At 57.9% G+C, this 26252-nt stretch overlaps 3 protein-coding genes and 1 long non-coding RNA gene across 16 annotated transcripts in view; 2 read left to right on the top strand and 2 right to left on the bottom strand.

Annotated features, from left to right (window-relative positions):
* The window catches only part of KLHL40 (kelch like family member 40), a 7786-nt gene extending 4122 nt beyond the window's left edge, over positions 1–3664 (top strand). Inside the window, exons 5-6 of the mRNA XM_002713054.6 lie at positions 389–535; positions 902–3664. Coding sequence (XP_002713100.2) covers positions 389–535; positions 902–1013 — 259 coding nt within the window. The 3' untranslated portion in view covers positions 1014–3664. The remainder of the gene's footprint in view (positions 1–388; positions 536–901) is intronic.
* On the bottom strand, positions 1611–9476 carry HHATL (hedgehog acyltransferase like). 11 transcript variants are annotated; one of them, XM_070050969.2, is made up of 12 exons: positions 9244–9476; positions 7494–7612; positions 7103–7170; positions 6565–6678; positions 6264–6458; positions 5672–5881; positions 5042–5213; positions 4605–4749; positions 4476–4511; positions 2559–2760; positions 2017–2158; positions 1611–1810 (listed from the first exon to the last, which is right to left on the bottom strand). In XM_070050969.2, the coding sequence occupies exons 2-12, from the start codon at positions 7597–7599 to the stop codon at positions 1686–1688; spliced, it is 1515 nt and encodes a 504-aa protein (XP_069907070.1). In that variant the 5' UTR covers positions 7600–7612; positions 9244–9476; the 3' UTR covers positions 1611–1685. The 11 variants fall into 11 exon arrangements, with proteins under 11 accessions (XP_069907070.1, XP_002713097.3, XP_089162595.1 ...); XM_002713051.6 differs by having other exon boundaries at positions 9206–9469; XM_089306469.1 differs by having other exon boundaries at positions 5672–5847; positions 9206–9462.
* LOC149124397 (uncharacterized) lies at positions 8953–26252 on the top strand. The gene is made up of 2 exons (XR_016214892.1): positions 8953–9355; positions 24002–26252. It is a non-coding gene; the product is annotated as an uncharacterized LOC149124397 (long non-coding RNA).
* CCDC13 (coiled-coil domain containing 13) overlaps positions 10679–26252 on the bottom strand; it is a 49376-nt gene continuing 33802 nt past the window's right edge. For 2 of the 3 annotated variants that reach the window (XM_008260244.5, XM_008260245.5), the window contains 4 exons: positions 24964–25086; positions 17590–17726; positions 15556–15629; positions 10679–15044 (listed from right to left, as the gene is read on the bottom strand). In XM_008260244.5, the coding sequence (XP_008258466.1) occupies positions 14802–15044; positions 15556–15629; positions 17590–17726; positions 24964–25086 (577 nt within the window). In that variant the 3' untranslated portion in view covers positions 10679–14801. Of the gene's footprint in view, positions 15045–15517; positions 15630–17589; positions 17727–24963; positions 25087–26252 lie in introns of all 3 variants that reach the window. The other variant, XM_002713056.6, reaches the window with a different exon arrangement.

Here is a 26252-nt window from a genome sequence, read left to right as displayed (position 1 = left end):
TCCACCCGCAGGAACCAGGGGTGCGGGCCCACCGGGAGAGCAACTGGGCACTGAGACAGAGGAGGGATAGGGCAGCAGTGCAAGGGGCCAGGGGCTCACGTGGCCTCTGAAGGGGGGCAATGCTGGGGCGGGAGTTAGCCCAGGAGAGAAGCAGGGACACCGAGGGTCCGTGGGCAGGTCAGATGGAACGTCAGGGGACAAGGAAGTGAAAGGGGAGGAGCAGGAGGCTGGGGAGGGAGGTCAGGGTGCAGGGAAGGGGAAGAGCGCAGAGCGTGGTGCTGGGACGTGGGAGTCTGGGACGTGGAAGCCGGGGGACACACTCGGGCGGCAGGGACACGGCTGGGCTGGCCGAGGCCCCTGGGTGATGCAGCGTGTCCCGTCCCCTCAGGTGGACGCCCTTCGAGGCTTTCCCGCAGGAGCGCAGCTCGCTCAGCCTGGTCAGCCTGGGAGGCACCCTCTACGCCATCGGCGGCTTCGCCACGCTGGAGACCGAGTCTGGAGAGCTGGTGCCCACAGAACTCAACGACATCTGGAGGTGAGCCGGGCCCCAAGGCGAGTGAGGGATCGTGAGCAAAGCGAGCACAGCACGGTGGCCCGGAGCAGGGCGCCTGGCACGTGCCCGGGGGCAGAGCTGACTGCTCTTCCTGGTGGGTCCTGGGGAAGGGAGCTGTAGGCTGCCTGCCTGGGCTGCCTGGGCCTGTGGTTTGGCTGCCATTCCCTGCAGGAGCTCAGCGGAGGGCCCGGGCCCACACAGCCTCCGGGTCTGCCTTCCGCTCCCCTTGCTTCTGAGCGTGTGGTCCGGAGGGAGAGCTGAGGCCAGGACACTTCCTGGAGACGGGCCCAAGGGCACCCAGCCACCCCTGCCTGCTGCGGATGCAGCTGACCCAGCCCCCTCCCGCAGGTATAACGAGGAAGAGAAGAAGTGGGAGGGTGTCCTGCGGGAGATCCCCTACGCTGCCGGCGCCACCTTCCTGCCCGTGCGGCTCAACGTGCTGCGTCTGACCAAGATGTGAGCAGCCTGGAGGGCCTGAACCAAGCACGCACCCCCCCATCCCCGGGTCTGGCCTTGTGGGGGCTCCAAGGAGGAAGCTGGAGGGGGCCTGGGCCCACCCAGATCCCAGGACTGCTTTAGCCAGACTGGGGGGAGAAATCCAAGGTTTGTCCAAGGTGGCCATATCCCTCCCCCCGCCCCACCCTGGAGGTCTTCCTGTCCAATGAGCCAGAACCATAAGGAGATGCCCACGCTGCATCCTGGCCTGGCCTGGCTGTGTGCGCAGGTAAAGCTTCCCCCGGACTCAGTCTCCTTATCTGTCTGATGGGCGTGTCCCCACCAAGCACACCCAGCAGTGGGGGTGCTTCTCCTTCATGAAGAATAAAAGAGCCAGCAGCTCAGAGTCTGGAAGGGGGTAGAGGGGGCTCCTGATCCTGAGTCAGTTACCAGGGTGGTGGGGGTGGGGCAGGTGCCGCAGGACTTCGAGGTTCTGCTGTTGTGGCCTCTGCCCTCCGGTGTCCCCTCCACACTCTGTAGGGGGCCCTAGGACCTCCAGCTCCCGTGCAGTGTGGACAGAGAACCAGGAGACTGCTGGGGGAGGGGCAGGGAGCAGCCAGACTGTGGTAGAAAAGTCCTTTATTGTCTCGGTCCGCCCCGTCTAGCTGAGTGCAGCCCGGCCCCCGCCCCCTCCCACCTACTCCAGCTTCTCTTTGTCCTGGCTCTGCTCCTCCTCCAGGGCCAGGGTTCGCTCACGCTCCTTCACCAGCTGGACACCACAGTAGGTGACAAACAAGATGGCCAGCGTGGTCTGGGGGAACCCTGTGTGGGGGAGGCGGCGGTCACCAGTGCCCCGAGCAGCAGTGTAGCCTCCGTGACTCTTCTCTTCCCACCCCTCCCCTGATGTGGCTCAGCCTCCCTGCTGAGTCCCTGGTGGTGGGGACGGGGTATGGGGACCTTTAAGGGGGTCACAGTCCGTTGGGTGGGAAACCCAGCACGTTCGGGGTCTCTGCACTTTAGTCTCTCACCTGTGAGTAGCAGGCGCCGGGTGACCAACTCTGTGAACTCCAGGCTGTTCAGGCTCACAAGGTTGTACATGATGATGGCCCAGAAGTTCATGGCCCCAAAGATGGCCCGGACCCGACGGGACATCTGCTCCGACAGACGGGCCTGCCCAGTCCAGAGGGTGCAGGGGGTGGAGCAAGAGGCCCAGAGGAAAGTGGACACAGTTGGTCAGTGGCCTTGTCCACATGGCCACTCAAGTCCAGGGGATATGCCTTGGTCTCTGGGAGTCCCGGGCCCTCTCTCCATTATTGTTAAATTTGGGGAAACTGAGGCCAGCAAGAGGATGAGGCTCAGTCGACACCACAGGGCCTGAGTGTGTTGGGCCTGACCCATGAAGGTAGGGAGGACCAGATTCCTACAGGGCAAGCCATTTCCCTGACAGCTAGGAGAGGAGCAGTGAGAGCGTTCTGGACTGGGGGCCAAGTGTGGTAGGCAGCTACAGAAAGCAGCAGGGCCGCGCCCTCCATGACCCAGCCCAGCCCAGCCCGAGGCCATCCCAGCTCACCTCGATTCCTGCCAGGGGCCTCTGCTCTGCCAGTTTCTGCACCCAGAGCTCAAAGTTGAGGCCAAAGCAGTTCAGGAATGACCACAGGTAGACGATGTCACAAGGCCCAAGCCACAGAGTGGTGATGGCAAACGTGGCCACTGAGGCTCCCAGCTCTGGGATCACCGCAGAGTGCTCCCCGCCAATGTGGTCATACACATACCTGCAGGAGGAGTGGGAGCGGGGGCCTATGGGCGTCGGGGGCAGGGCAGGACCAGAAAGGCAGAGGGCACCCCCAGAGAGGCACCCCTCTGGGGACATTCGACAATCCTGCCACTGGCTGACTGCTCCTCCTCTTCCTCTACCCAACTTCACGTTGTGGAGGGTTTGGCCTTGGATCTTGTATCTTCTCTAGCAATGCTCTTGTGCTCCCCAAGTGATGTCATCCAGACCCAAGACCCCGAGTACTGTCTCTATACCGATGATCTCCAGTTTCTCTCCTGAGCCCTACGTCCAGTGGTGTACCGATACTGAGTGACTCATTCCCCCAACCCTGCCCCAAACCACGCCCTCTCTGGTGCAGCTGGAGGTATCCCCACCCATTCAGTTGCCCAGACTGTAAGCCGTGGCGCCATCTTGGATCGTCAGTTTCGCTTGTCAGCCACATCCAAGCCAGCAAACTCTATTGGCTCCTCTCTGTCCTGAGCACTGCCCACCACCTCCACCATCACCCCAGCCCAGGAAATCATCTCATTGCAAGAGCCTCGCACGTGCTCTGCCCTACGGTCCCTTCCCTGCAGAGCGGCCAGAGGGGCCTTTTAAGGGTGTAGTTCTGGTCACATCACTTCCATGATGCAACCCTCTCCCCAGTAGCTCCCCGTTACAATTAGAATACATTGTCCTTTTCACTGTGGCTAGAAGCTGCCATCCTCAGACCCCAGCAAAAGAGGCTTCTACCACCTTCTGTTCCATCACCCTGTCTTAAGTTACTTATGCTTGTTTACTGTTCATGGCCTCCTTCTCCCCCACTAGACTGTAAGCTCCATGAGTGCAGGGTCTTTGCCATGTTCGGTGCACCATGCCTGGCACACAGTGGGTGCTCAATAAACACTGGTTTCATGAGTTCAGTGGGAGGTCTGCTGAGTGACTGGCTTCACTGTTCATGACCTTCTCCGTTTCCCGTGGCTTCTCCACACCACCTCAGCCACCTCCTCCCATGGCCACACCCCGACTTCCTCACCCCTTGAAATTCAATTCTTGCTCAGCGCCCCCCGGCCCCCTGGCTTCAGTTCTTCAGCCCCATGGGTCTTGTGATCCCCACAAAAGCACCATCCTCCACAGGCTTCATTCTGATGAGTCGTCATTTATAAATAACCTCAAAGCCCTGCCTCCTCCCTTCCCCCACTCCCCGTCTGCTGCCGTTGTCCCCTCCATGCCTTCTTGGTCTTCTCTTGGCTTCCCCGGTATCATATGGCCTTGACCCTAGTTCTGCTCCCCTGACCACTCCATCCACCCCTTCTGCTGGCTCTTCCTTCTCCCTCCAACCAGAGTCCTTGCAGACCCAGTCTTGGCCACCTCTGTGGTCCTTGCTCTGCTCTCTCCTTAGAACATATACACTCCCATGGCCTCAAGACCACCCTCAGGATGCCCAGGCTCCTCTGACCCCTGACCCTCCCTGAATCTCCACCAGAGTGATTCCCAGGTTCCAAGTGGACATCTCGAACCCGACCCCACTCTAGAAACCACCCCTCCTAACCTGCGGTATCTCTCCCCTCACCCAAGTCTTCCCCCTAGAATTCTGCCATGACCCCCTCACTGCCCTCCTTGCTTCTTCCGGCTGAGGAGTGAATTCTAGAACCACGGAGCCATCTCTGGTACTGCCCTGCTCAGACAGCTAGCAGGAAGGCTGGGACCCTCCCCACAGCCACCCCGACTCACTTGCAAAGCCAGTCGTTGATGCCCCGGTCGAAGTGCCTGTTGGGGAGAGCAGGTAGGTGTGAATCCCAGGGCTGAGGGGTGGTGGAGATCCCCCGGGGCAAGTCCCCCACCCGGCCCACAGGGACATACGTTTCCCCGAAGACGTAGAGAGCAGTGATGCACTTGGGAGGCTGTGGCGGGTCCAGGTGGTCCAGACGTGCCACAGTGTTGACGACGCCAAAGAGGACGGCTGACTTCACCCAGTCGTACACCAGGTTCGAATAGGCCAGGCCGGCTGGGGACGGGCGCCGTCACTGCCTGGCTTGCGTCATTGTGGCTTCCCCACCCAACCCCCAAACCCTGGGAATGTGCTGAGGAGTCCTGGTCCTTCAGGGACCCCATGGAGACCCTGTCTGACCCCATCTTGGTTGTGGAGATGAGCTGTGACTGGTGAAGGGGGGAAGGATGTGGGACAAAGCCACACCCCTAGAATAAGTCCCTCCCCCCACCCCACTTTGCCAGGTGCTGTGGGACACAGTGGGAGTGCAGAGGTCTTTCTGTCCCCGTCTCTGCTCTGGGAGACCCACCTAGGGCACTGTCTGAGAGGCGGTTGGCAAACTTGAGGTCACTGGGGATGGTGAGGATGTAGAAGAAGTGGAAGAAGATGTCCACGGCCACGATGGCCACCACGCTGAGGCCTGCCTGGACCTGGATGCGCCACAGCTCGCCCTCAGGCCTCACGGGCTCCACCTGGTTCACCTGGTTGGTGGGGGTGGGGTGGAAAGTGAGATGCCAGGTGTCTGAGAGGGGAGGCAGACTGGGCTGCTGGAGCCCTGTCTGAGTGGAGAGTGACTACCTGACCCGGGGTGGGAGGAGACACAGCTTCATCCAAGAGTCCAGCCTGAAGGTGGAGATATAGGTCCTAGGAGGGGTCCAGAGCTAGGGGAGATCCCTTTTATCTTGAGAGCCCTGTTTGAGTGGGAGGGGAGTATCTATGGCCTGGGAGTCCTGTCTGAGGGAGGAGCCATGTCTCCACCCTGTGATTCCTGTCTGACAATGAACATGGGGTGGGAGGGGAGACCTGGTGTCACCCTGGTGTCATGCTGAGGAGGGGTCCAGTCTGCCATGGTGGGGGGGTTCCACCTGAGCCGGGAGCCCTTATGTGAAAAGGGAGAGTCAGCCAGCTCTGTTCTGGGAGCCCACAGAGTGTCCCTCACCTGGGCGTGGAAGCGGTCGAAGGTCATGATGGGCCCAAAGAAGAAGAAAGGCAGGTAGAAGTTGTACTTGAGCAGGTCGGCCAGGGAGTAGCGGCGCTCAGGGTGGGCGCAGCTCTCCAGCGCAAAGCTGGTACAGCGCAGTACTGTGAAGCCGCTGCCCCCGTGAAACAGCACCTCTTGAAGATCAAAAGTGCCTGTTACAAACCCGCTCTGGAGGGGAAAGAACAGGCCAGCCGCTCACCAGGGCGCCTCCTGTCTGGGAAGAGTGCCCCCACCCCGCCCCCAGCTTCCCGCAGGGGCCCAGCCTGCTCCTCCCTTCTCTCCCAGAGCTGGTTAACATCGGCCATTGCTCCACCCAGCTTTGCGACAGAGCAGGGGACAAACTGGACAGGTCCCCCCATGCAGGTGACCATCTGTGGGCAGGGCATTCTGAAAGGCTTCAAGATGGCTCAGGTGATGGTGTGGGAGTTTCCCCCTTGGGACAGGTGAAGGATGCATGTGGAGACACTTGGGAGGCAAGGGCTTTGGATGATGTGAGAGATTTGGGGTTCTCTCCCAGTACCCTCCACCCCTGCAGTGCCCCAGTACACACCTGCCAAGAGATTAGAGGGTCCACCTTGAAGGAGGCCAGGCTGGCCAGGCCAAGGCCGAGACAGAGCCAAGGCTGGCCCAACAGTGAGGCCACATAGAGGCCCACGCAGTGGCCCAGCAGCAGCAGCAGGTACCAAGGGCCCATTGTGCCCAACACGGCCAGGACCCCGTAAACAGCATACATCCAGGAGCGGAGCTGTGGGTGGGGAGGAGGTTTCAGTTTGCCCCTCCATGCAAATAGGGGGTGTGGGGTGGGGCCCCTGGATGGTTCAGGAGGAGCTGGGCCACACAAGTAAGCTCACCTGGGGGGCAACCATGGTGCAGAGTTTAGCAAAGAGCACGTGTCCCGAGAGGGCAAAGACGATGACGTTGCGGAAGGAGGTGAACCACATCACCCACTCAAAGTCAGCCACATCCTGGGGGCGTCCAAGTCAGGTTAGGGTGGAGAAGGGGCAGGAAGGGCTGGCACCCTCCTAGCCCTCGCACCCCCCCTTCTCATGTGTTCGACAAAAACAGTGGCTGCAGGTCCCCTTTCTGGGGCGTACCCCAGGCTGATAGCTGGAGAGGAACAAGGGCAGGCAGGTGGGCTTCCCTGCCCCTCGGCTCAGCACATCTGCCTGATGTTCCTCACTCCTGCGTTATTCCACCCAATGAACATGTGGACTTAATGGAGCCCAATTCCTGAATGAGCAGAGCCTGGGCAACTTTGATGTCCCCAGAGGACATGCGAGGGGCCAGTGGGGAAGCTGAGGCACAAGCCAGAGAGTGTCTGGGATAGTGGGTAATGGGGAGGATTTAGGAGCGGAGAGGTGTGCCGGGGTCAGGCCATGGGGGACCTACCATCTTGCGGCCAATGTACTCCCAGCCGGGTCGCACAGACTCCCGGAAGGCCTTCCTGTGAGCCCCATCTGAGAACACAGCATGACCTCAGGGAGGGGCCCTCTACACCCCCTCCCCTCCTGCCCCCAGGCACACTCAGGTGAGGGGCAGTGAACCTGGATGGGTCTCTCGCCCTGCCTCTGCTTTTCCCTGAATCTCACAGTGTGTCTGGGATTAGGTGTGAGTATGCACATGTGTGCGTGTGCAGGTGTGGCATGTGTGTGTGTGTGCATGTATGGCCCTGTTCACGTCTCTATCAGTGTCTCTGCTTCTTGGTGTCCCTGAACTGCACCTTCCCAGGCCCCTAAAGGAAGAAAGTTCCCGCCCCGTGCCCCTGGGGCCCAGCTGTTACCTTGTGAAGCATCAAGGAGACCTCTGCCCGCGTAGGCCAGGGCGCCACTCACCACCAGGGAGTAGAGACCCAGCTCCGCTGCTGGCAATGCTGTCTTGACACCCATAGCCTGGGAGGGGCTGGGGGAGACACACTGGGTGAGGGCGCTGCAGCCTCCAGCCCTGCCTAGCCGCACCTCATGGCCCCCACTCTGGAGAGACTGCTTGCTCCACCTACCCCTGGGGGACCTTGTGCCCCCCACTCCTCCAGGCCACCCCCCCCACTGCCCCATCCCAATTGCTGCCCTGCTCCCTTACACTCAAGGCTCTTGAAAGCAGAGTCTTCACTCGCAGCCTGCCTTGCTCATCCTCATTGACGTCACACTTTCAGAGGGGCTGGTCCCCTCCCTCTGCCGCAGCGGCTCCTGCCCAGGCCCCCGTGACCCCCACAAGGAGAAACCTAATTTGTTAGCTCCGTCAGGGTTCTCACACCCCTCGGCGAGCCTCCTTCAGCTCCGAGCCCTTCTCTTACTCCTCCCTATGTTGCTCTTCCTGCCCTGAGACCCTGTAGGCTCCCCAGGTCCCCACTGTAGCACCAAGGCCACATCGTCTCAGTCAGCTTCTCTCTGTCCTCCATTTCCTCGCAAGCCCCTGAGCCCCAGCCTGCCGCATCTCGGGTCCTTGCCTATGTCCCAGACCACACTGTGTATTCAGGCCCTGAGCCGCCTGGAGGCTGTGCTATTTGAGGAGGCGTCCTGGAGTGGCGGGTGTGGGGCCAGGCAGGGCCAGGCGGGGCAGCTGGAGGGCCCTGGCTGCTGTCCAAGGTGCTGATGGGTATCAGGCCCAGGGGGAGCTCAGCCACTCCCTCCCACAGGGCCTCGCTTGTTCCCAGGAGTCCTGCTAGGCCACTCCGGTCCTCAGCTAGCACCGATGCCCTTACCACCCTGCTCTAGCCTGGCCTAAGGTCTTTCTTAGGGACTGACGGGGACAGACAGACCGGGGCATTTGGGAGGGATGTGTCTAGGTGCCTTCTTGGGCTGGGCTGAGCCAAGAGGTGGCTAGTGTGTCTCCCACCACAGGTCCTGTCCCAAATGTCCCTTGCAAGTCCTACGGCCCACTGGCCCAGGACCCCAACATTCTCCCCAGTATAGGGACTGGTTGGTCATGGGCCAGAGAGGGGTAGGAGCTGGTCACAGCCCCAGAGCGAGCCTGGGACAGGCTCCCGTCTGCCTCCCTTCAGGTACAGTGGTCCCAAGGAGCCCCTCTGAAGTCTCAGATGGGAAAGGGCACCTCTACCCCTGCCCAGGCCAGGGGGCTACCAGCCTGAGGGCTACGATACCTCCTCACCAGCCAGGTGGGGGTAGGGAGGCCCCGGGGATCAGGTTAATGGAGCAGGAGCTTGAAACCGGAGCACGGCAAAGAGCCCGCGAAAGAGCTTTGTCAGCTGCCTCCCACTCGCCACTTTCCAATTTTAGCTCCCTATGGCCGGCGCAGGGTGTCCCCAGCGAGGCCTCCGTGAGGAGCCGGCCCCCAGCCTGGGGCCTCTCCTGATGGACCCTCAGACCCGGCCGGCCGACAGATGCAGGGGGCACCCCTCTCCCCTGGTCCTGCCTAGCTCAGGTGCCCCTGGGGTAAGGCACACTTTGGGGCCCGAGATCTGGGATGAGGGGCCTGGTGCGGGCCCCGCAGATCTCCAGGCCCCCCGGAGTGGCTGCATCTCCAGCCGGCACTGACCTTGAGGAGGCTGCGAGGGACCCTGGCACACTGCCCACCTCAGGCTCCGGGGTCCTGTGTCCGACCTTGCGTCCGTCGACCGGCTGAGCTCTGGGGCCACGGTGGGGTGTGTCCAGCCCTGGGGTCCCCACCCCCTTGAGACGATGAGCGGTGAGTGGTGACAGCAGGAGGAGGGGGGGAGGAGGGCAGGGAGGAGGTGGCCTTCCTGGAGTGGAGCTGAGCTGTGTGGAGCGGAGCCGAGTGCTGCAGGGAGCGCTGCTGGCCGCAGGGAGCCGCAGGGAGGATGGGGGGTAGGGAGGCTGGGGAAAGGGAGGGGACGATGGCATAGGCTCAGGCAGGGACACCTGGGCCTCACCTCACCTGCCTCCCCTGGCGCCTAAAGAGCCTGTCCCTCTCTCTCACGGCTAGGCAGGACTCCCCTCTTCCAGGAAGACTTCCTGGTGGTCCTGTCAGCCACTCTAGGTTTATAAGCTGTGCCCCAGCACACGTCGCATGCCACAAATGCAGGCATCCTGCCCGTCTGGCTCTGGGCTCCAGCCCCTACCTCTACAGGTGCCCTCCCAAGGGCCCTGCCCTGGTCCTTTTCATCTATCCCGGCCAGCTCGGCATCTGTACCTGGGGAGGCCTGACTTGCCTGGTGGGACTGGAATTGGAGTGGCCTTGGGACTGGAGGGCCCGCCCCCCAGGCCTGCTCCATGGGATGTTATCCTGATGGGGGGGGGGGGTGCCAGGAGGGTCACTTGGCAAGGCTTGTGGATCCTTGAGGGACTGGTGTCCTCTCCATGGCAGAGTGGAGGCAAACAGGAAGACAGAAATGTCTCTGACCACCTGGGGCTTTGGAGAATGGGGCAGAGCTCCCACTTTGGGAACCTGATAGGGTACAATGTCCTGAGGACCCTCCCTCCCAGAGGTCAGGACCCTCTTCTAGGTTCCCTTTGGGGAAAGACCCTCCTGAGTCTGGGCAAGCAGTATGTGCTTCTGCCACAGCTCTGGGTCCTGTCCATGGATGTGCTTGGGGAGAGGTGGGAGGAGGAGACCCTGGAGCCTGCCACAGGACAGCTCCTGGCACCCCTGCAGATCCCAAAGCCCCACCCTGGGTTCAGCTGAGGATGGGGGAAGAAGGTGCTGCTTCCAGGACCTGGGCAAGACCTGGGAAGGGGACAGGATTGGCCCCTGGGCAGTGGACTTCCTCCCAAGTATGAGACATGCTGGCCCGGAGGAAGCAGCAAGGACACCCTAATGCACACACTCCAAGTGACAGGCACAGAGGCCGGTGTCCCTGAGGCCTGGCCCTGAGAAGCATGAACAGCCGTGTCGGCCGGGTTAGGGCTGTGGTCGGACTCCTGGGCTTTAGAGGCCAGCATCAGGGGAGGCACCCAAGCCACTGGGGGATAGGGAGGGCTTCCTGGAGGGGGAGGTCTTGGAGTCGATGTTTGTTCGGTTGTTGGAGGAAGTTCATCATAGCAGCCGGGGTGTACATGGGTTAACTCTTTAATGTTACCACAATGCACAGTGAGTGTTCCCATCCTCCTCACTTGGCAGAAGAGGCAACTGAGGCACAAGAGGTGAAGTAGCTGGGTCAGCCGCAGCAGCTCAGGTGGGCGAGAACCCAGCTCACCCACACCAGGTACAGGCTGAGACCAGCCCGTGCTGGCTGTCATGAGGCTCAGGACAAGGGCTCAGGGCAGCAGGCAGTGTGCTTTAGCCTAGGTTAAGGGCACAGGTTCGGCCAACTGACCTGAGCCAGAGCTCCGCCTGGCTGGTGTGATCCACTTCTTGCAGTCCCAGATCCTCATCTGTAAAATGGACGTACTGCCGGCCCCGGCCTCACTGAGTTCCTGGAGGGACCTAGTGACTCACTCCAGGACAAGGGCCTGATTCACGGAATTGTGCAGCGAGGCTGACCCTGACCCTGACTCCAGCGGTCCGGAGGCAGGACACACTGCAGGGATGTTCCCCACGTGGGCCCTGCACAGTGGGGCCTACAGGGGTTCCAACATCTGCCGAGGGCAATAGGGCTTGGGGGGTCCCAGCCCAAGGCCACAGCACCCCGTGGAAGGGGTGTCAGAGGGGAAGGCATCTGGCACAGCCAGCCCACACAGCAAGAAGCTGGCCGGGCTCAGATAAGCCCAAGGTTGGGGTGAACTTCCCAAATGCCACAAAACCCACCGGGGAAAGCTAGGTAAGGGCGTGGAATGGAGAGGTGCCCATTCTCTTAAACCTCAGGTCCTTCCTCATATTTTAATTTTTAATTGTTTGTACCTCAAAGTAAATCTGGAAAAGTATCCTGTGTGTGTGTGTGCAATTGTGTGTTGTACTGGTTGGTGTGTACTGTTGTGTAGCTGTGATTGTACAAGGGTCTGCATGTATGTATGGTTGCGACATGTGTTTTTTTTGTGTGTGTGTGTGTGTGCTATCAGGCTCTGTGTACAGGGTGCTTGGTGTCCATGCAGGCCTCAAGGACTGGGCTAGAGGTCATGTGTGGAACACACCTGCAGAGAAAGGTGGGCGGAGACTTCTTTGTGCTGGGGACTTACTGTGAGCTCACTGGTGGATGTGGGAGGCCCAGAGGAGTTGGGCGGGGCCTTGTGGTAATGGAATGTGTTGGAGTCGACCTGAGCCCTTGGGGACAGTGGCCAGACCACACTCACAGCTCAACCAGGTCTCACTGTCAGTGCTGCAACCTGAGCACCCAGACCTGCAGCACCTGCCCGGGGTGTGACCAGGGAGAGGCCACTCCACCACCTGCCTCTTTACTTGTCCCCGCCCCTTGACCTTCCACAGGTCCTACACCTCCCCTCCTCCCCCACTGCGCTGTGGCTCTGGACAGGCCCTTGGTCTTCTTATCCAGCCCCCCTGCCTGCAGGAGTGGGAGGGCATCCTCCGAGTCCTGGGAACAGGGGGGGCTGGGTAGGGGAGACCATGGGCACAGCCTGCACGGACCAGGCTGCTCTACACTCTGCCTGGCCTGCTTGGGGTAGATCCCTCAGGCTTCCAGTCCTCCCTCTGTCAACCCCTCCTTCTCCTGGGTTCTCCTGGACCTCGTGGAGACGTGGACACATGGGTCCCTAACAGCCTCCTCCCCACCCAGATCTGGGGCCCTGGAGGTGGCTCTGTGGTGCGGCAGCCTGTCCTTGTCTCCTTCCTCCAGCCCTCGGCCCCACCATGGCCCCCTGTTCCCCAGATCTGTCTGACCAGGCTGGGAGCTCCCTGAAAAGAGGGAGAGAGTCAGATTTGCCCCCAGCTCTGTCTCCCTGGCCAGGCTGGGAGTTCCTAGAGATTAGAGGCCATAGCTGCCTCTTTGGCACCACCGTAGCTGTGGCAGAGGAGCTGCTCAAAGAAGTATTTGTGGAACCAATAGAGGGGATACGGAGTGCGAACATTTATTGAGTGCTTGCTGTGTGCCAGCAACTGCTCCAAGCACTTGGCACTCCTGAACTCAATGAAACCTGAAGAAGGTTCTAATAAGGGAATGCAGCCGACTGGGTCTAACCAAGCCTGAGTGCTGGGGGCAGGTGCTCACATATGCAACCGGGCCCACAGGCACAGCTCCACAAAACAGCCCTCAAGGTTGCCTGCAGATTCTGTAAACTGAAACACTCGTCCCTGTGCCCGTGGCTGGCCTAAGCAAGGGCTGAGCGCCCAGACTGCTTTGTGTAAGATGCTTGGACTAGGGTTACAGTGCCCACATCCACACCCAATCCCCCACCCCTGCTTACGCCGATCCTGCTTCCTTGGTGTGGGATGCAGTCAGTCCAGGGACACACGTTCCTTGCACAGAAGTGAACAGCAAGCGAACAGTTAGCTGAACGCCTTCGGGTTCTTCTTGGACACCGTGGACAGCCCTCTGAGGGAGGTCTCTTACTGCCCCCAGCGTGTGGACTGAGCATGTGGCGGCTCCGTAGTTGCCCAAGGCCACGTGCTGGTGAGTGGGGAAGGCGATCTGTTTGAGGCACCTGCACAGACTCTACAACCGGATGCTCCCTCTGCACACCGCCCTGGCCCTGAGCCGGGGAGGGCGACAGAACTAGTCCGGAGTGGTCAGGGTGTGGGTCTGCATTTCTGAGGTGACCCTCTGGACAATGCCTGCTTCTCACTCCCAGGGAATCCACTGGGGATCAGAACCTGCGGCCCACACTCAAGTCAGCCTCTGGGGCTCCTCAGCTCCTGTAGAAAGTGCTGAATCACTCTGCCTGATGGACTGTCACACCCCACCCCACCCCCAAGCATAGGCCGCCTCACTCCTCTCTGGCTCCCTGCTTGGCCTGTTCCCCTCACCAGGAACTGAAGATTAAACCCTCCCTTCCTGGAGCCCTGAGAACCCATCAGAATGGCCCCCTCTGCTGCGGGGCCTCCAGATCGCATCACCAGGCAGGGTCAAGGCTCCTGTGTGTGTGCTGGGGGGAGTGGGGTCAGCACCACTGTTGTCCCCCACAGCCCCTGCACTGGAGAAAGGCCTGAGCAGACAGCATCCCAGGAGGCTGTCACAGTATGTGCACCTGCATGTGTGTGTCCTCATGTGTGGCAGTGTGTGCCCACACCCATAACTGAGCGTACCCGTGTCTGCTGTGTGGGCTGTGTGGGCTGTGTGGAGGTGATGTGGTCGCACAGGCACAGCTGCTCACTCCTGAACCGAGGTGCTTGTGTGTGGCTGCATCTCCCTGGGGGCCTGTGTGTGCACCTGGTGGGGCCAGGGTGTATGGCTATGGGTGATCTTCCTTGGGGGTACCCCTGACCGGCACTGCAGCCACAGGGTTGGGGGGAGACTGAACAGTCACCAAGAGGACTCCTTATAGCAGCCCTCCCAGCCTGCCATGCGAGGGAGGAACACTGAGACAATACCATGCGAGGGAGCACCTGGAACCCCTGCCCAAAGCTTCAGCCCAGCCCACCTCTGCCCTCTGCCGCCAGCACCCACCAGCCACGGCCCCTCGGGAATAGGCAGTGGGGCCGGCACAGCTGTCCCGAGTGATGTGCTCCACTGCTCCCAGAGCAGGGTGGCAGCCCCCTGGGTTAGGAGCGCACTAGACACGGCCAGGTTTCCACAGCAGACGCTTACTCACCGGGAGCTGCACTGAGGGCGGAAACGGGAATTATTACAAGTCCAAGGTCTGCACCCAAGGAGCAGGCCGGCCAGGTGGTGGAGAGCGTGACACTGAGTCTGTGCGGCTGGGGATGGCCACGGGTTTAGCTGGGGCAGGTATGGAGGATGCACTGGCGAGGGGGACAGTTGGGCTGGGTGGCCTGGGGCCTGCACCCAGCCTGGCGCAATGAAGGCTCTCCTGCATGGGTGGAGTCATGTGGGCCTAGGGGGACCCAGGACCCAGGACCCTTCTGGGAGAAGTGGCTGAGCTGGATTCCAGGGCTGGCTTCCTGGTGTGGATGGAGCCCTTACACTGAGCCCCGTCCTGGTCAGCTGGGCCGATGCTGGGCCACCAGCCTAGTGCATGTCCACCTTCTGGGAGAAGTGGCTGAGCCGGGTGCCTGGGGCTGGCGTCCTGGCACGGACGGAGCCCTCACACTGAGCCCCGTCCTGGTCAGCTGGGCTGATGCTGGGCCGCCAGCCTAGTGCTCGTCCACCTTCTGGGAGAAGTGGCTAAGCTGGGCGCCTGGAGTTGGCGTCCTGGCAGGGACACTGAGCCCTGTCTTGCTCGGCTGGGCTGACGCTGGGCCGCCAGCCTAGTGCTTGTCCACCTTCTGCTGCCGCAGGGCCTGCAAGAAGACCCCTTTCACCTGGCCCAGGGTCTCGTGGTACATGCGGAAGTCCTCCTCCTTTCCCCGCAGGGCACTGCCCAGGGCAGCCTTCAGCATTTTGTTCTCTTCCTCCTGGATGGCCAGCCTGGACCATGTGGAGACAGGGCTCAGTGTGGCTCCTGCTGGCAGCCACGTGGGTGGGGGTTCTGTCTGGCCCACCCCCTCCTCCCACGGATGCTTGAGGGATACCATGTGGGAGTCCTCTCTGGGCTCACCCACAGCCCTGGGCCTGGCACCCAGCAGCTCCCCATGATGTCAGCTGCTTCAAGGATGTCCCAAGGATGAGCAGAGGTTCCCCCTTCCCCTCGCTGACCTTGACTGCAAAAGGCTTGACCAAGTGACACAAGTGCGGTCAGCAGCCCGTGCTCAATGAAACGCCTCTTGGGACCACAGTTTCAGCAGGGTCCTGGGCCCCTCTGCCCTCTGAATGCCTAGATCCCAGGACCCCCTGGCATCAGCCTTATGGGCAAACAGAAGTCAAGGTGCAGGAGGGAAGGGTGCTGTGCCTCTGCCCATCCGAGTGCCCCCACCCTCTTAGGAAGGAGGGGCAGGGAGCACCTGGTGGTCAGCTCCTCCATCTGGGATTCCACAGGCACCTGGGAGAGCTGGGCCAAGGGTGGGTCCTTCTCGCTTCCTGTCCAGTTTTGCCTGGTGCTGGAGGTTGGCCGACCTGTGGGGCAGCAGAAGGCACTTTGTGTGATGAGGCCACAGCTCTGTGCAGTGTCCTCCTTCCCCTCCCCACTTGCTCACTTCCTGCTCCTCCGCTTGGTGAACCATGGCGCCTCCTCAAGGGGGTACGGCGAGGGCTGCCTCCCTCCAGAAGCCCTCCCGGGTGCCTGCTCTGCACTCTCCCAACCACAGCTTTGGCCTCTGCTCCAGCCCTGGCTCTGCCTGCTCTGTTCCGAGGTGGCCCCTCGCCTCACTGTCTCCACCTTCACAACCTCCAAGTTGCAGGAAATTTGTTTCTACCAAGAGGAGCCGGTTGGCCTGAAGTCTGGCCTGCAGGCTGAGTCCCTGTCTAGGCCATCACCGCCCCTGATGCCCTTGTACCACTGGGTCCAACCGCCAGTCCCCAGCCTGGGGGACCCAGAAAAGAAGGCAAAGCCCGGCTGGTGGGGAGTTTGAGCTACATCTTGGTGTCAGGAAACGTCTGTGCCAAAATGGCCCTCGGTGCTGCAGTGGCCAGGAGGAAACCCCCAGCAGCAGCAGACCTGGCTGTCAGGCCCCTGCTCAGCCATCAGCCTCTCAGAGCTGGTCTCCTCTCCGCACATCGAGGGCTGCACCTGCTGCCTCTAGAGCACCGGGAGGCCTGAACGCAGTCACCTCTGCACACTGGGAATTCTGCATCCCCGCCTCCAGCCTCAGGCAAGCCTTCCGCTAAGCTGCCACCACAGTGCCCTTACGCTGGTTCCTCCTTCAGAGACTTTCCCTCTCCCCCCACCTCCACCCCGGTCTGCTCAGGTGTCCACTGCGGGGGACTGAATTAGGCTGGGGGCTGGGGGAGGGCAGTGTTGTGTCACAGCACAGGCAGCAGAGCCACACGGACACTGTCTCTCAGGCAGGTGCCCCCACCGCCCAGGCAGGAGCAGGGGGATTTTCCTGCCATGGCTTAGCTCTTCCGGGTTGGAGGTGAGTGAGCCTAGAGAACCTGTTCCCATGGGCCCAAGGGGGCCCGCAGGGCTAAGCCTGGGGTCTCCTCCCCACCTGGACCCCCAGAAAGCCCCTGGAGTCCTGGGAGTGAGCAGGGGGCACTGAGGACCCTGGTGCCCTGGTGCTGGTATGTCCCTCGGTACTGTCCCAACTCAGGGAACAGGGGCCTGAGTGTCCTCGGCTGTGGGGTGCTGGGGAGTTGAGAGACAGTGCAGGGCCAAATGGTCGTTCCTCCATCCAGAGCCTGCAGGGGTGGGCTGGGCACCTCACAGAGAGGGAGGGAAGCCTAGGTGCTCCATGCTGCCGTCTTCCTCCCTGGGCACCAGCTATCCCAGGAATCCCTCTGGCCCTGGGATCCCGCATCGGCAGCTCGCCCCAGCCCACGAGGCGCTGAGGCTGCAGGTCTGGAGCATGCACCTGTGCATGCAGTTTTAGATGGATGGGTCTCTCAACTAAGGACAGGGTCCCCAATTGCAGCTCCGGATGGCTGCCTGTGCTCTGTGCCTGGGGCTGGTCAGTGGGGCAGGGGCTGAGGGGACACGTGTTCCCCTAAAAGGTATGGAGCAGCCGTCTTAAGGCCACGAGGTGGAGGCAGTGTGGGGAGGATGGCGGGGCTACAAGACAGAGGAGTGGGGGTCGGGGGTCCCCAGCCCATGAGGACTTTAGCCCTGCTTAGATGAGCCAGGCCACTGCGGGAGGCAAAAGCGGACTTGCTCTCTCATTTCAGCCACTGCCCCCAGACCCGCTCTCCTGAGGACCTGAGGACTGGGGGCTGGGGGCTGGGGTGGGGCACAGGGGAAGGTGGCTGAGGGCATTCAGGGCTCCCTAGCTCTGACTGGGAGGCAGGGGAAAGAGGTGAAGGGTGGGCAGGCGCCTCCCTGATGGGAGCTCCACTTCCCGCGCTTCCCTCCAAGAGGCCAAATGGTGCGGGGAGGGCCCCTCCATCATCAGCAGGGCCGGCCCGGGGCCCTGGCCCCTACCTGTCCTGCCCTTGGGGGCCGCCCGCCCTGGCTCCAGGCGCAGCTTCTCCAGGTGTTGCTCCAGCAGCACGGTGCGCAGCCGCTCCCCCTGCAGCTTCCTCTCAGACTCCAGGAGCTTGCTGTTGCTCTCTTCCACCCTGGGCACAGAGAGCGGAGCTGAGGGCTGCCTCACCCTTGGCCGCCAGGGGCAGCCCCGCTCCCAGCTGCTCAGGTTGGGTGGACAGGTGGGCACATCCCACGTGGGTGGCGATGGGACCTGTCACACCACGTAGTCACACCACGCGTGCTTTCAGAAACCTAACAGTGCCCCCTGCACCCTACAAGGCGTCAGACGAAAACCTCGGCAGCTGCCCCCAAGCCCCACCACTCCCAGTCCCTGCTGTCCCGAACCAGCTATTAGGATGCTTTTCGTTGTTTTCTTTGAATATTCACTGCCATCTTTCTACAGACGCGTATGCGTCTATGTTTTGTTGGGTTTTTCCTCTTCTAAGGCTTAAATATAATCTTTTGATTTCCTGTCATGCAACATGAGAATTTAGTTTTATTTTAGTGAAGCGCTCTCTCCTGCCAAGCAGAACTGCCTCTGCTCTTTCTGGCTGAATCGATTTTCGAGGGCGTCTCTGCCATTGCAGCTGCAGCAAACAAGCACAGATTCAGCAGCGGAGAACAATGCCGAGCTGTTCTCTCACTGATCCGCAGGTCAGGGGCCTGGCAGGCTCTTCGGTTTCTCTGCTCCGGGTTCCACAAGCCAAACTCAAGGTGTCAGCTGACTTGGGCTCTTATCTGGAGGTTCTGGGGGCCAGGCTGCTCCCAGGCCCGTTCCGGGTTTTGCAGAACCCAGTCTGAGGTAGTGGAAGGACCACGGCCCCTGTTTCTGGGGGGCTGTTGGTCAGCTCCTGGTGGCTGTCCTTCCTTCAAAGCCAGCTGGAGACCCTGAGCATGCTTTGAGTCTCTCTGACCTCTTACATGGCATCTCTCTGAAATTTCTCTGCTTTTAAGGGATCAAGTGATTAGATTGGGCCCACCCGCTAATCCAGGATAATCTTCCTATTTTAGGGTCCATAACAAGAACTGTATCTGCAAAACCCCTTTTTGCTGTGTGCCCTAAAGCACCCACAGGTGCAACAGCTGGGAACAAGGGACACGGCACCCAGTCCTGTCCACCCCAGCGCGGGTATTAGGACGACTATTCAGCGCTGGGACGCGGAGTGCATGAATGACGGCATTTCCTTCCTTAATAAACGATGTGCTTCTCCAGGGGTTGGTGGCTACTTTTATGCTTAGTGTTTTCCCTCTGATATGCCCGTCACAAGTTCACAGAAGACCTGCTATTGGGTTATTTCCCCTGTAGATCTGTTCGCCCCCACTGGGGCTTGGCTCACAGCCTTCCTGTGGCTCCCGATGGCATGTCACACCTCTGTGATACCCCACAGGCTCAGCAGACGACCAGAGCCCCCTAGGAACAGCCCCACAGGGATACACACACACCTGCCCATCAGAGGGGCAGCGCTGAAGCTTACAGTGTGGGAGGGAGTGGTCTTTCCATCCTAGTGAAGGGTAAAAAAAAAGAATGGCAAACCTTGAACTCTGTACTAACACAGTCTACAGCTACTAGCACCGCACACTTAAGCATGTTCCTCCAATAAAATGGTCCCCGGCGAAACTCTAATCAGAGATCTTGAAGATAAAGTATGGGGATTATTCCAGCAACCTGAGTCAAAATAACCCAAAAATGGCAGCTGCCAGTGAACTGACAGGAGCTGAGGAGGGCAGGGGAAATCCAAACAGGACTTCAAGGGGGAGAGAGGAAGGAGGGGAAAAGCAGTAATGAGAATATAAAAACATTTCCCTGACCTCAAAAACAAGGTCAGAGTTTTTCAGATGAACAGAGCTCAGTGGGCACACACGAGCACCAAGGACACCCGGCGAGGCCCCGCTGGGAGACAGACCCCACAGCCCAGGGTGAAGCAGAGCATCTCACAGCAACACAGCCGGCACCGTTCTGGAGGGTGTTAGTGTACAGCCACTGTGTTAAGGCACTGCATACTCATTATTTCACTTAATACTCTGAGCAACCGAGAAGATGGGCTGTGTCATGTCAGGAACAGAAGCAAACTCTGAAGTATAAAACACGTTGTCAAAGATCTCCCTCTGAGGTATCCTTTTGTAATAGCCTTTATAATGGACCAGTATATGTGTTTGAAAAGAAAAAAAGAAAAACAGCCACAAAAAAAGAGCAACTCCACCTCCAAAAAAGACAACTGGCCACAATAGGTTCTTGAGAGAGTTCTACCCAACCTCTAAGGAACTGGACATTCCTAAAAACAGACAGCTTTTCCTAAGTTTGTAAGGGAGTCTGATTTCACAGTTAATGATAAGGTAAAGTGTGTACAGTTCCCTACTGCTATGTAGCAAGTTACCAAAGATTAGTAGCTTACACTAGAAAGCATTTCCAGAAAATACAGGCTGATCATTCCCAATCTGATAATCCGAAATCCGAAATGCTCCAATTATGAAACTTTTGGGCCATGGACTTGACACCACAAGTGGAAAACTGCACACGACGAAACTTTGTTTCAGGCACAAATTTCTTTAAAATATTGTATAAAATTATCTTCAGGTTATGTGTATATGAAGCATAGATGCATTTCATGTCTAGACTTGTGCCCCATCCTCAAGACGTATCATTATGTCTGTGCCAGTTTTCACAAAAACTGAAATTCAAACCACTTCTGGTCCCAAGCATTTCAACCTGTACAAGTATGAAGAACTCCTGAAACCCAACAGCATAAGGATCAACAACCCAATTGAAAAGGAGACAAAAGACCTGTATTTCTCCCAAGAAGATACCCAAATGGCCAATAAGCACATGAAGAAGCGCTGAGCACCACCAGTCACTGGGAAAGGGTACATCCAGACCACCGTGTGAGGTCACCTCACACCTCCTAGAACGTCTATACACGAAAACAGGGGAAATGCTAACACGTGTTGGTGAGAACCGCTGGACGCTGCTGGTGGGATCAGAAAACAATGTGGCCAAGGTGGGAAACAGTTTGGTGGAGCCTCCAAACACTAACCGTAGGGTGGCATTGAGTGCAGTGGTTAAGACAACTGCTCGGGATGCCCACGTCCCATATCAGGGTGCCTGGGTTTGAGTCCCAGCTCCTGATGGTGAATGCCCTGGAAGGCAGCAGGTGATAGCTCAAGTACTTGGGACCCTGGCACCCACATAGGAGACCTAGATAGAGCTCTGGGCTCCTAGTTTTGGCCCAGCCCAGCCCTGGCTATGGTGGGTATTGGAGGAGTGAGCCAGCAGATGGAAGATCTGTGTGTCTGTGTGTTGCGGCCAAATGGGGAGTGAACCAGCGGATGAAAGACTGCTCTCTCTCTCTGCCTCTCCTTCTCTCTCTGTGTGTAACTCTGACTTTCAAGTAAAATAAATACATCTTAAAAAAAAAAAAAACAGAAAACAATGCATACAAGGCTACTGAAAAACATGCTCCTCCTCACTTCTGGTCATAGCAAAGCAGGTGAAAACAACGAGATGCTGGTGTTCCTTTGCCAGTTTGGCAAAAATGGCAAAGATGGATAGAACTTAGGGCAGGTGAGGATACAGAGACAGGACCAATAGTTTGCACTAGTGATGGGGATATAAAATAAGCCACTTTAGGAGTGCAATTTACCATTATTTGTGAACATTTTAAATGTGCGTGTTATTTCACTCAGGCATTCCACTTTTAGGAAGTTGAGATAAACTCTCACAAAAGTACAAATCTGTGTTTAATGTGAGTCCATATTTAAAGGGATGTGTGTCATGTATGTGAGTATATACAAATACCTCTGTGTGCAGATTTGTGTGTGTGTGTGTGTGTGTGTATTATTGGATGGGAAGGAACAAAATTGGGAAGTTTTAATAGCTCTTATCTGTGAGGAACTGAGGATTGCAAAAGGATACTTTCTGTAGTAAGTATACACTGATAAAAGGCAAACTTGCCATAGCAGAAGGCAGAGGTTTAGAAGACATAAACTCGGGCTTCTGTAACGCAGCGTGCACATGAGCTCTTTGCATAACTCTGGAAGTCTCCCAAGAGTGCCTTGTTGCAACAAGAGGATGAAGGTGGTGTCTACCTGCAAGCCCAGGGAAGTGGTACAGAAGCCTGCCGTCTGCCCGGGCCTTGCAGTGGGGGCGGGGACAAGCGCAGCACTCGGCGTCCAGAAAAATCCTGAGCCAATAAACTAGCATAAAGTACTTATCAGAGACCATTGGCACCTCCAAAGTCCCAGAGAAACAAATGAGGGGGGCAGGTGTCAGGGCATAGTGGCTTAAGTTGCTACTTGGGATGCCCACATTTCCTGTCGGAGTGCCTAGGTTCAAACCCTGCCCCTGCTTCCAATCCAGCCTCCTGCTAATGTGTACTCTGAAGGCAATGGTGATGGCTCAAGGACTCAGGTCCCTGATACCTACATGGGACTACCAGATGGAATTCCTGGCTTTGGCCTGGCCCAGCCCCGGCTATTGTGGGCATCTGGGGAATGAACCAGCAGATGAAAGACCTCTCTTTCTCTGTCTCTCCCTCTCTTTGCCTCTCAAATAAATAAGTATTTTTTAAAAAGAATATGGAAGTAAAATGTTAAAAATGGTATATATCAAAGACACAAGTGCAGAAATCAAAGTTAAAATATTCTAAACTGGGCTGCCTCTCTGGCTCAGTAGGATAATCATCTGCCTAAGGCACCAGCGTCCCATATGGGCACCAATTCTAGTCCTGGCTGCTCCTCTTCCAATCAGTTCTCTGCTAATGGCCAGTGACAGTAGTGAAAGATGGCCCAAGTGCTTGGGCCCCTGCACCTGTGTGGGAGGCTTGGAGGAGGCTCCTGGCTTCAGATCAGTTCAGTTCCGGCTGTTGAGGCCATTTGGGGCGTGAACCAGTGGATGGAAGATCTTTCTGTTCCTCCTTCTCACTGTCTGTAACTCTACTTCTCAAATAAATAAATAAAATCTTTTTTAAAAAAATTCTAAACTTGTTCTAGTACTCAAATTTATAATAAAGAAATTCATTGACTTTAGACTTGCTAAATTGAGGTTTTTTTTTATTCTAACTTGAGTTTTATGTTAAAAGTCAAGGGTAACTACTCAACAGAGATAGACTGTTATGATTTCCAAACTCACAGAGAAAGAAAATGAAATAAACCTCAATCAGTCCAATACAAGGGAAAAGAAAGGAGAAAAGGGAGCAAAGAGCAATGATGACAGATGGAAAATATTAAAGAAGGTGATCAAGTAATACAAAAGTGAAAATGTACTTAATCCACTGTTCACAGAAATTCCCAGACTAGATTTAAAAGCAATCCAGCCACATGCTTCTTAAACACAAGACAGAGGCAGAGACTTTTGACATGCAGGACTAACCAGACAAGGCCCTCCTGTGGTAAACAATGAAAGAAATGGAAAAAATATAGGAAATAACTTGCTTTCAGAAAATGGACACTGGACACAAGACTTGAGAGAAGGGAAACAGATGACATGAGTTCTACCACCATCCTCGCTTTCTACCTGAGGCCCTTTCTGACCACAGCCTGGGGCCTGAGAGGAAGCCAAGCAGAGCAAGTGGCCTGCCTGGGATAGGACATGAGACTGGGGTACTGGGCAGGGGAGGGGCTGAGGCAGCTGAGATTTGTAGGGCAGAGTAGGGGAGAGGCAGAGGTGACACAGAGAATACCCTCTCCCTGTGCAAGACTGGGACAGACTACAGATAAAGCAAGGAGTCCATACTGAGGACTCCAACAAAGGAAGTCCCCGCACTTTAGGATGGAATTCCAAATAGGTTGTGTGTGGCAGGGGTGGGAGTCAGGGTGGGGGACAGGTCTGAGGACAGAAGGTGCCCAGGCCTCCCTTTCTAGTTAAAGCAGCCCAGGGAGACAATACTTGGGTGGAAAAGGCAATCTGATGGACTTGGGACAGCGCCACAGAATGAACCTGAGGATCCAAACAACAATGGTATCTGTGGACAGGGAGTGGCAGGTGTGATCCCAATCCTGCCTGGAGACGCCCCGGAAGATACCGGGTCCCCTGGAGGAGAGGCGCCTGCTGAGCTGCCAGCTGGATGAGGCCATGGGGAGCAGAAGGAAGAACCGACTACCGCGCCTGAGGCTGTGAGTCTGGGATGGTTTGTCAGGTCACATGTTTATCGTGCGTCACCCTAGGGAAATGCCAGCGAAAGCCCCAAGTGGAGGTGTGTCTGCCATTTGGTAGACTGCAGACTTGCATCATCTGTTAGGCTTCAATTACAGGGGGAAAAAAAAATGTTCCTTTTCTCAGATACCTGTTTATCTGAAATCCAGATCCTTTGTATGCAATGCATGGAAAGAAAACATGGAAGCTGACCACTTCTCCCTGTTTTTACCTTCTCAGCACCCAAACTCCTGCGGCAATGGTTTCCCTTTGGCAAACTTCCCACTTCAGTCAGAGCAGCCTCACTGGTGCAAGGACTTGGGAGCAGCACAGGCCAGCTGGGCCTTCTCTCCCAGAATCCTCTGCACAAGAACTGAAAGCCGCCGGGCCTGTGTCACCCTAGGGGCCCAGGAGACACTGCTCAGGGTTCTGCTACCATGATCCCTGCATCTTCGTGGGTTCTGCTCCTGCCCTGCGCTTGGAGTCTACCAGCGCCTCACAGAACCTGCCTCCCCCAACATCTAGCCAGAACTGGTTTCTACTGTCTGTTGTCCAAGAGCCCTGACTGATGCATAATACGGCCCGCTGAGGCCAAAACTCAGTGGTGCCCAGGGCATCTTTCAGTGCGGAGGCCATACGGTGCGGCCACATGTTGGCCTGGGCGCCTGCAATTCTTGCCAGAAGGGTTGCTTGAGCGAGCGCTGATGCATCTCAGTGGAGTTCTGTCAACAGCCCTTTGGAGAAACTGTGCCTCCCAGTCCATGGCCCAGGCCACGCGCTTCCTTCCCTGACCCCCAGGGAAGTCTCTGCTTCCTCGTCAGCCCTGCTCTTAGGAATTCCAGATGTCAGTCTCTCCTGTGTCTTCCAGTAGCACCGGGCACGGTGCCAGGCCCTCAGGGGTTTGCGCTGCTGGTGGGTGGATCTGAATGACTTACCTGCTCTCTCTCCTGATGTTCCCACCTAAGGGCCACATCCCATGTGACAGTCCCATTGTCACACAGGTGACATGAGTGCACATAGGATGGGGCTGCTCCTTGGGACAGATCACACTGTGACAATCAAAGCCCCAAGATCACAGGGCTCCAAGTCATGTCTGGGGCTGCCCTGGACCAACGCCTCTGGGAGCCCAGCTGGCCCCAGGCCCCAGTCCCCAGCCCATGCAGGTGCATGTGGAAAGAGCCTCCCCAGACACCATGTGTTACCGTTTCTGCAGGACGTTGACAAACTCGGTGAGCCGGTCACGCTCCACCTCTGCAGCCTGCCACAGGGCCTTGATCTCTGTCACTTGTGCCTGCCAGCCTTTTTGCTCTGGAGAGTCCGAGAACCTGGGATCAAGGTGGAGGGCAGAGGGCAGAGGTCATCTGAAGCCTGAAGACATGGACTTAGCCCTTTGGCCATGGGAAGGACGGGAAGATGGACTTGCGAGGGTTCTGAGAGAGACACAGAAGGAAGCACTCTTCGCTCAGCTTCCACCTCGTTCCCGGCCCAGGTGAAGTCCTTTGGCCTTGCTTAGCTGGCTCCAGAGCCAGACCCTGCCAAGCCTAGAGTTGCATTGGGCCTTCTGTCCACCCAATCCAGGGTGGGATGCGGGGCTGGGATTAGACCGGCTGCTATAGAAGCTGGCTCTTGGGGGCCAGAGGTACTCAGACTGTGTCCCTCCCAGCCTGTCTTAGCTCTCACTGTGTCTCCAGCCTTGGCACCAGGCCCATCCACTTTCATGGAGCCTGGACACCCGGTGAGTTTTTCCCAGCCCTGATCCAGCTCATCATCATCGCATCCTTCCTCGCCACCAGGCCTGCCAACCAGCCCCTTGCCTGCAGACTGGGGCCAGACAGAAGGTGAGCTCTGCCCCCCAGCCCTCTGGAGCCCACACACGAGTCCTGAACAGTGCTCTCTGCCTGGGGGACAGCCTGGGTGACCCTGTGGAGGGGGCAGTGCACCAAAGGCTGGGCTGCAGCCTCCAGGTCCAGAGGCTGACTTGCTCTGTGGTCTTGGATAGATCTCTCCCTGTCTAGGGCCCCAGGTCTCCCTCTGAAAGCGAAGCGGGCTGGGTGAGGTGGGCCCTGAGGACTGCAGACTTCGGCTCGCTCTGGCTCCTCATATGCTCTGAGGCCTTGCTGCTCAAAGCCTGGTCTCCGAGTCAGTGGCCATGCATCACTGTGAACCTTGTTAGAAACACAGAAGAATCAGAGCCTGCAACCAACCTGGCAGGGCCCTAGGCCATTTGTGTGCAGGCTGCAGTTTGGAAAGTTCTCCAGTCACCTCCACCATTCTCAACTGTGGGGAGAGGGGGAGCAGCAGGAAGGGGGCTGACTCCCTCCCCCACTTGAATCCCAGGCACCCCATTGGGGTCACCTGAAGGTAGTGGGTTCAATCTGTGCCAGTCCTAATGATACATTAGGGGGTCTTCAAAAAGTTCATGGAAAATGCATATTATGTAAAAATTTTTTTGCAGACAAATAAACTTATCATTCCATTCCATTTTCCCAAA

This window comes from Oryctolagus cuniculus, chromosome 10 (genome assembly GCF_051225735.1).
Source record: "Oryctolagus cuniculus isolate XC-2025 breed Fujian yellow rabbit chromosome 10, ASM5122573v1, whole genome shotgun sequence".
Taxonomy (NCBI): Eukaryota; Metazoa; Chordata; class Mammalia; order Lagomorpha; family Leporidae; genus Oryctolagus; species Oryctolagus cuniculus.
The sequence above is the reverse complement of the archived record's forward strand: the minus strand, read 5'-3'. Positions and strand labels throughout refer to the sequence as shown.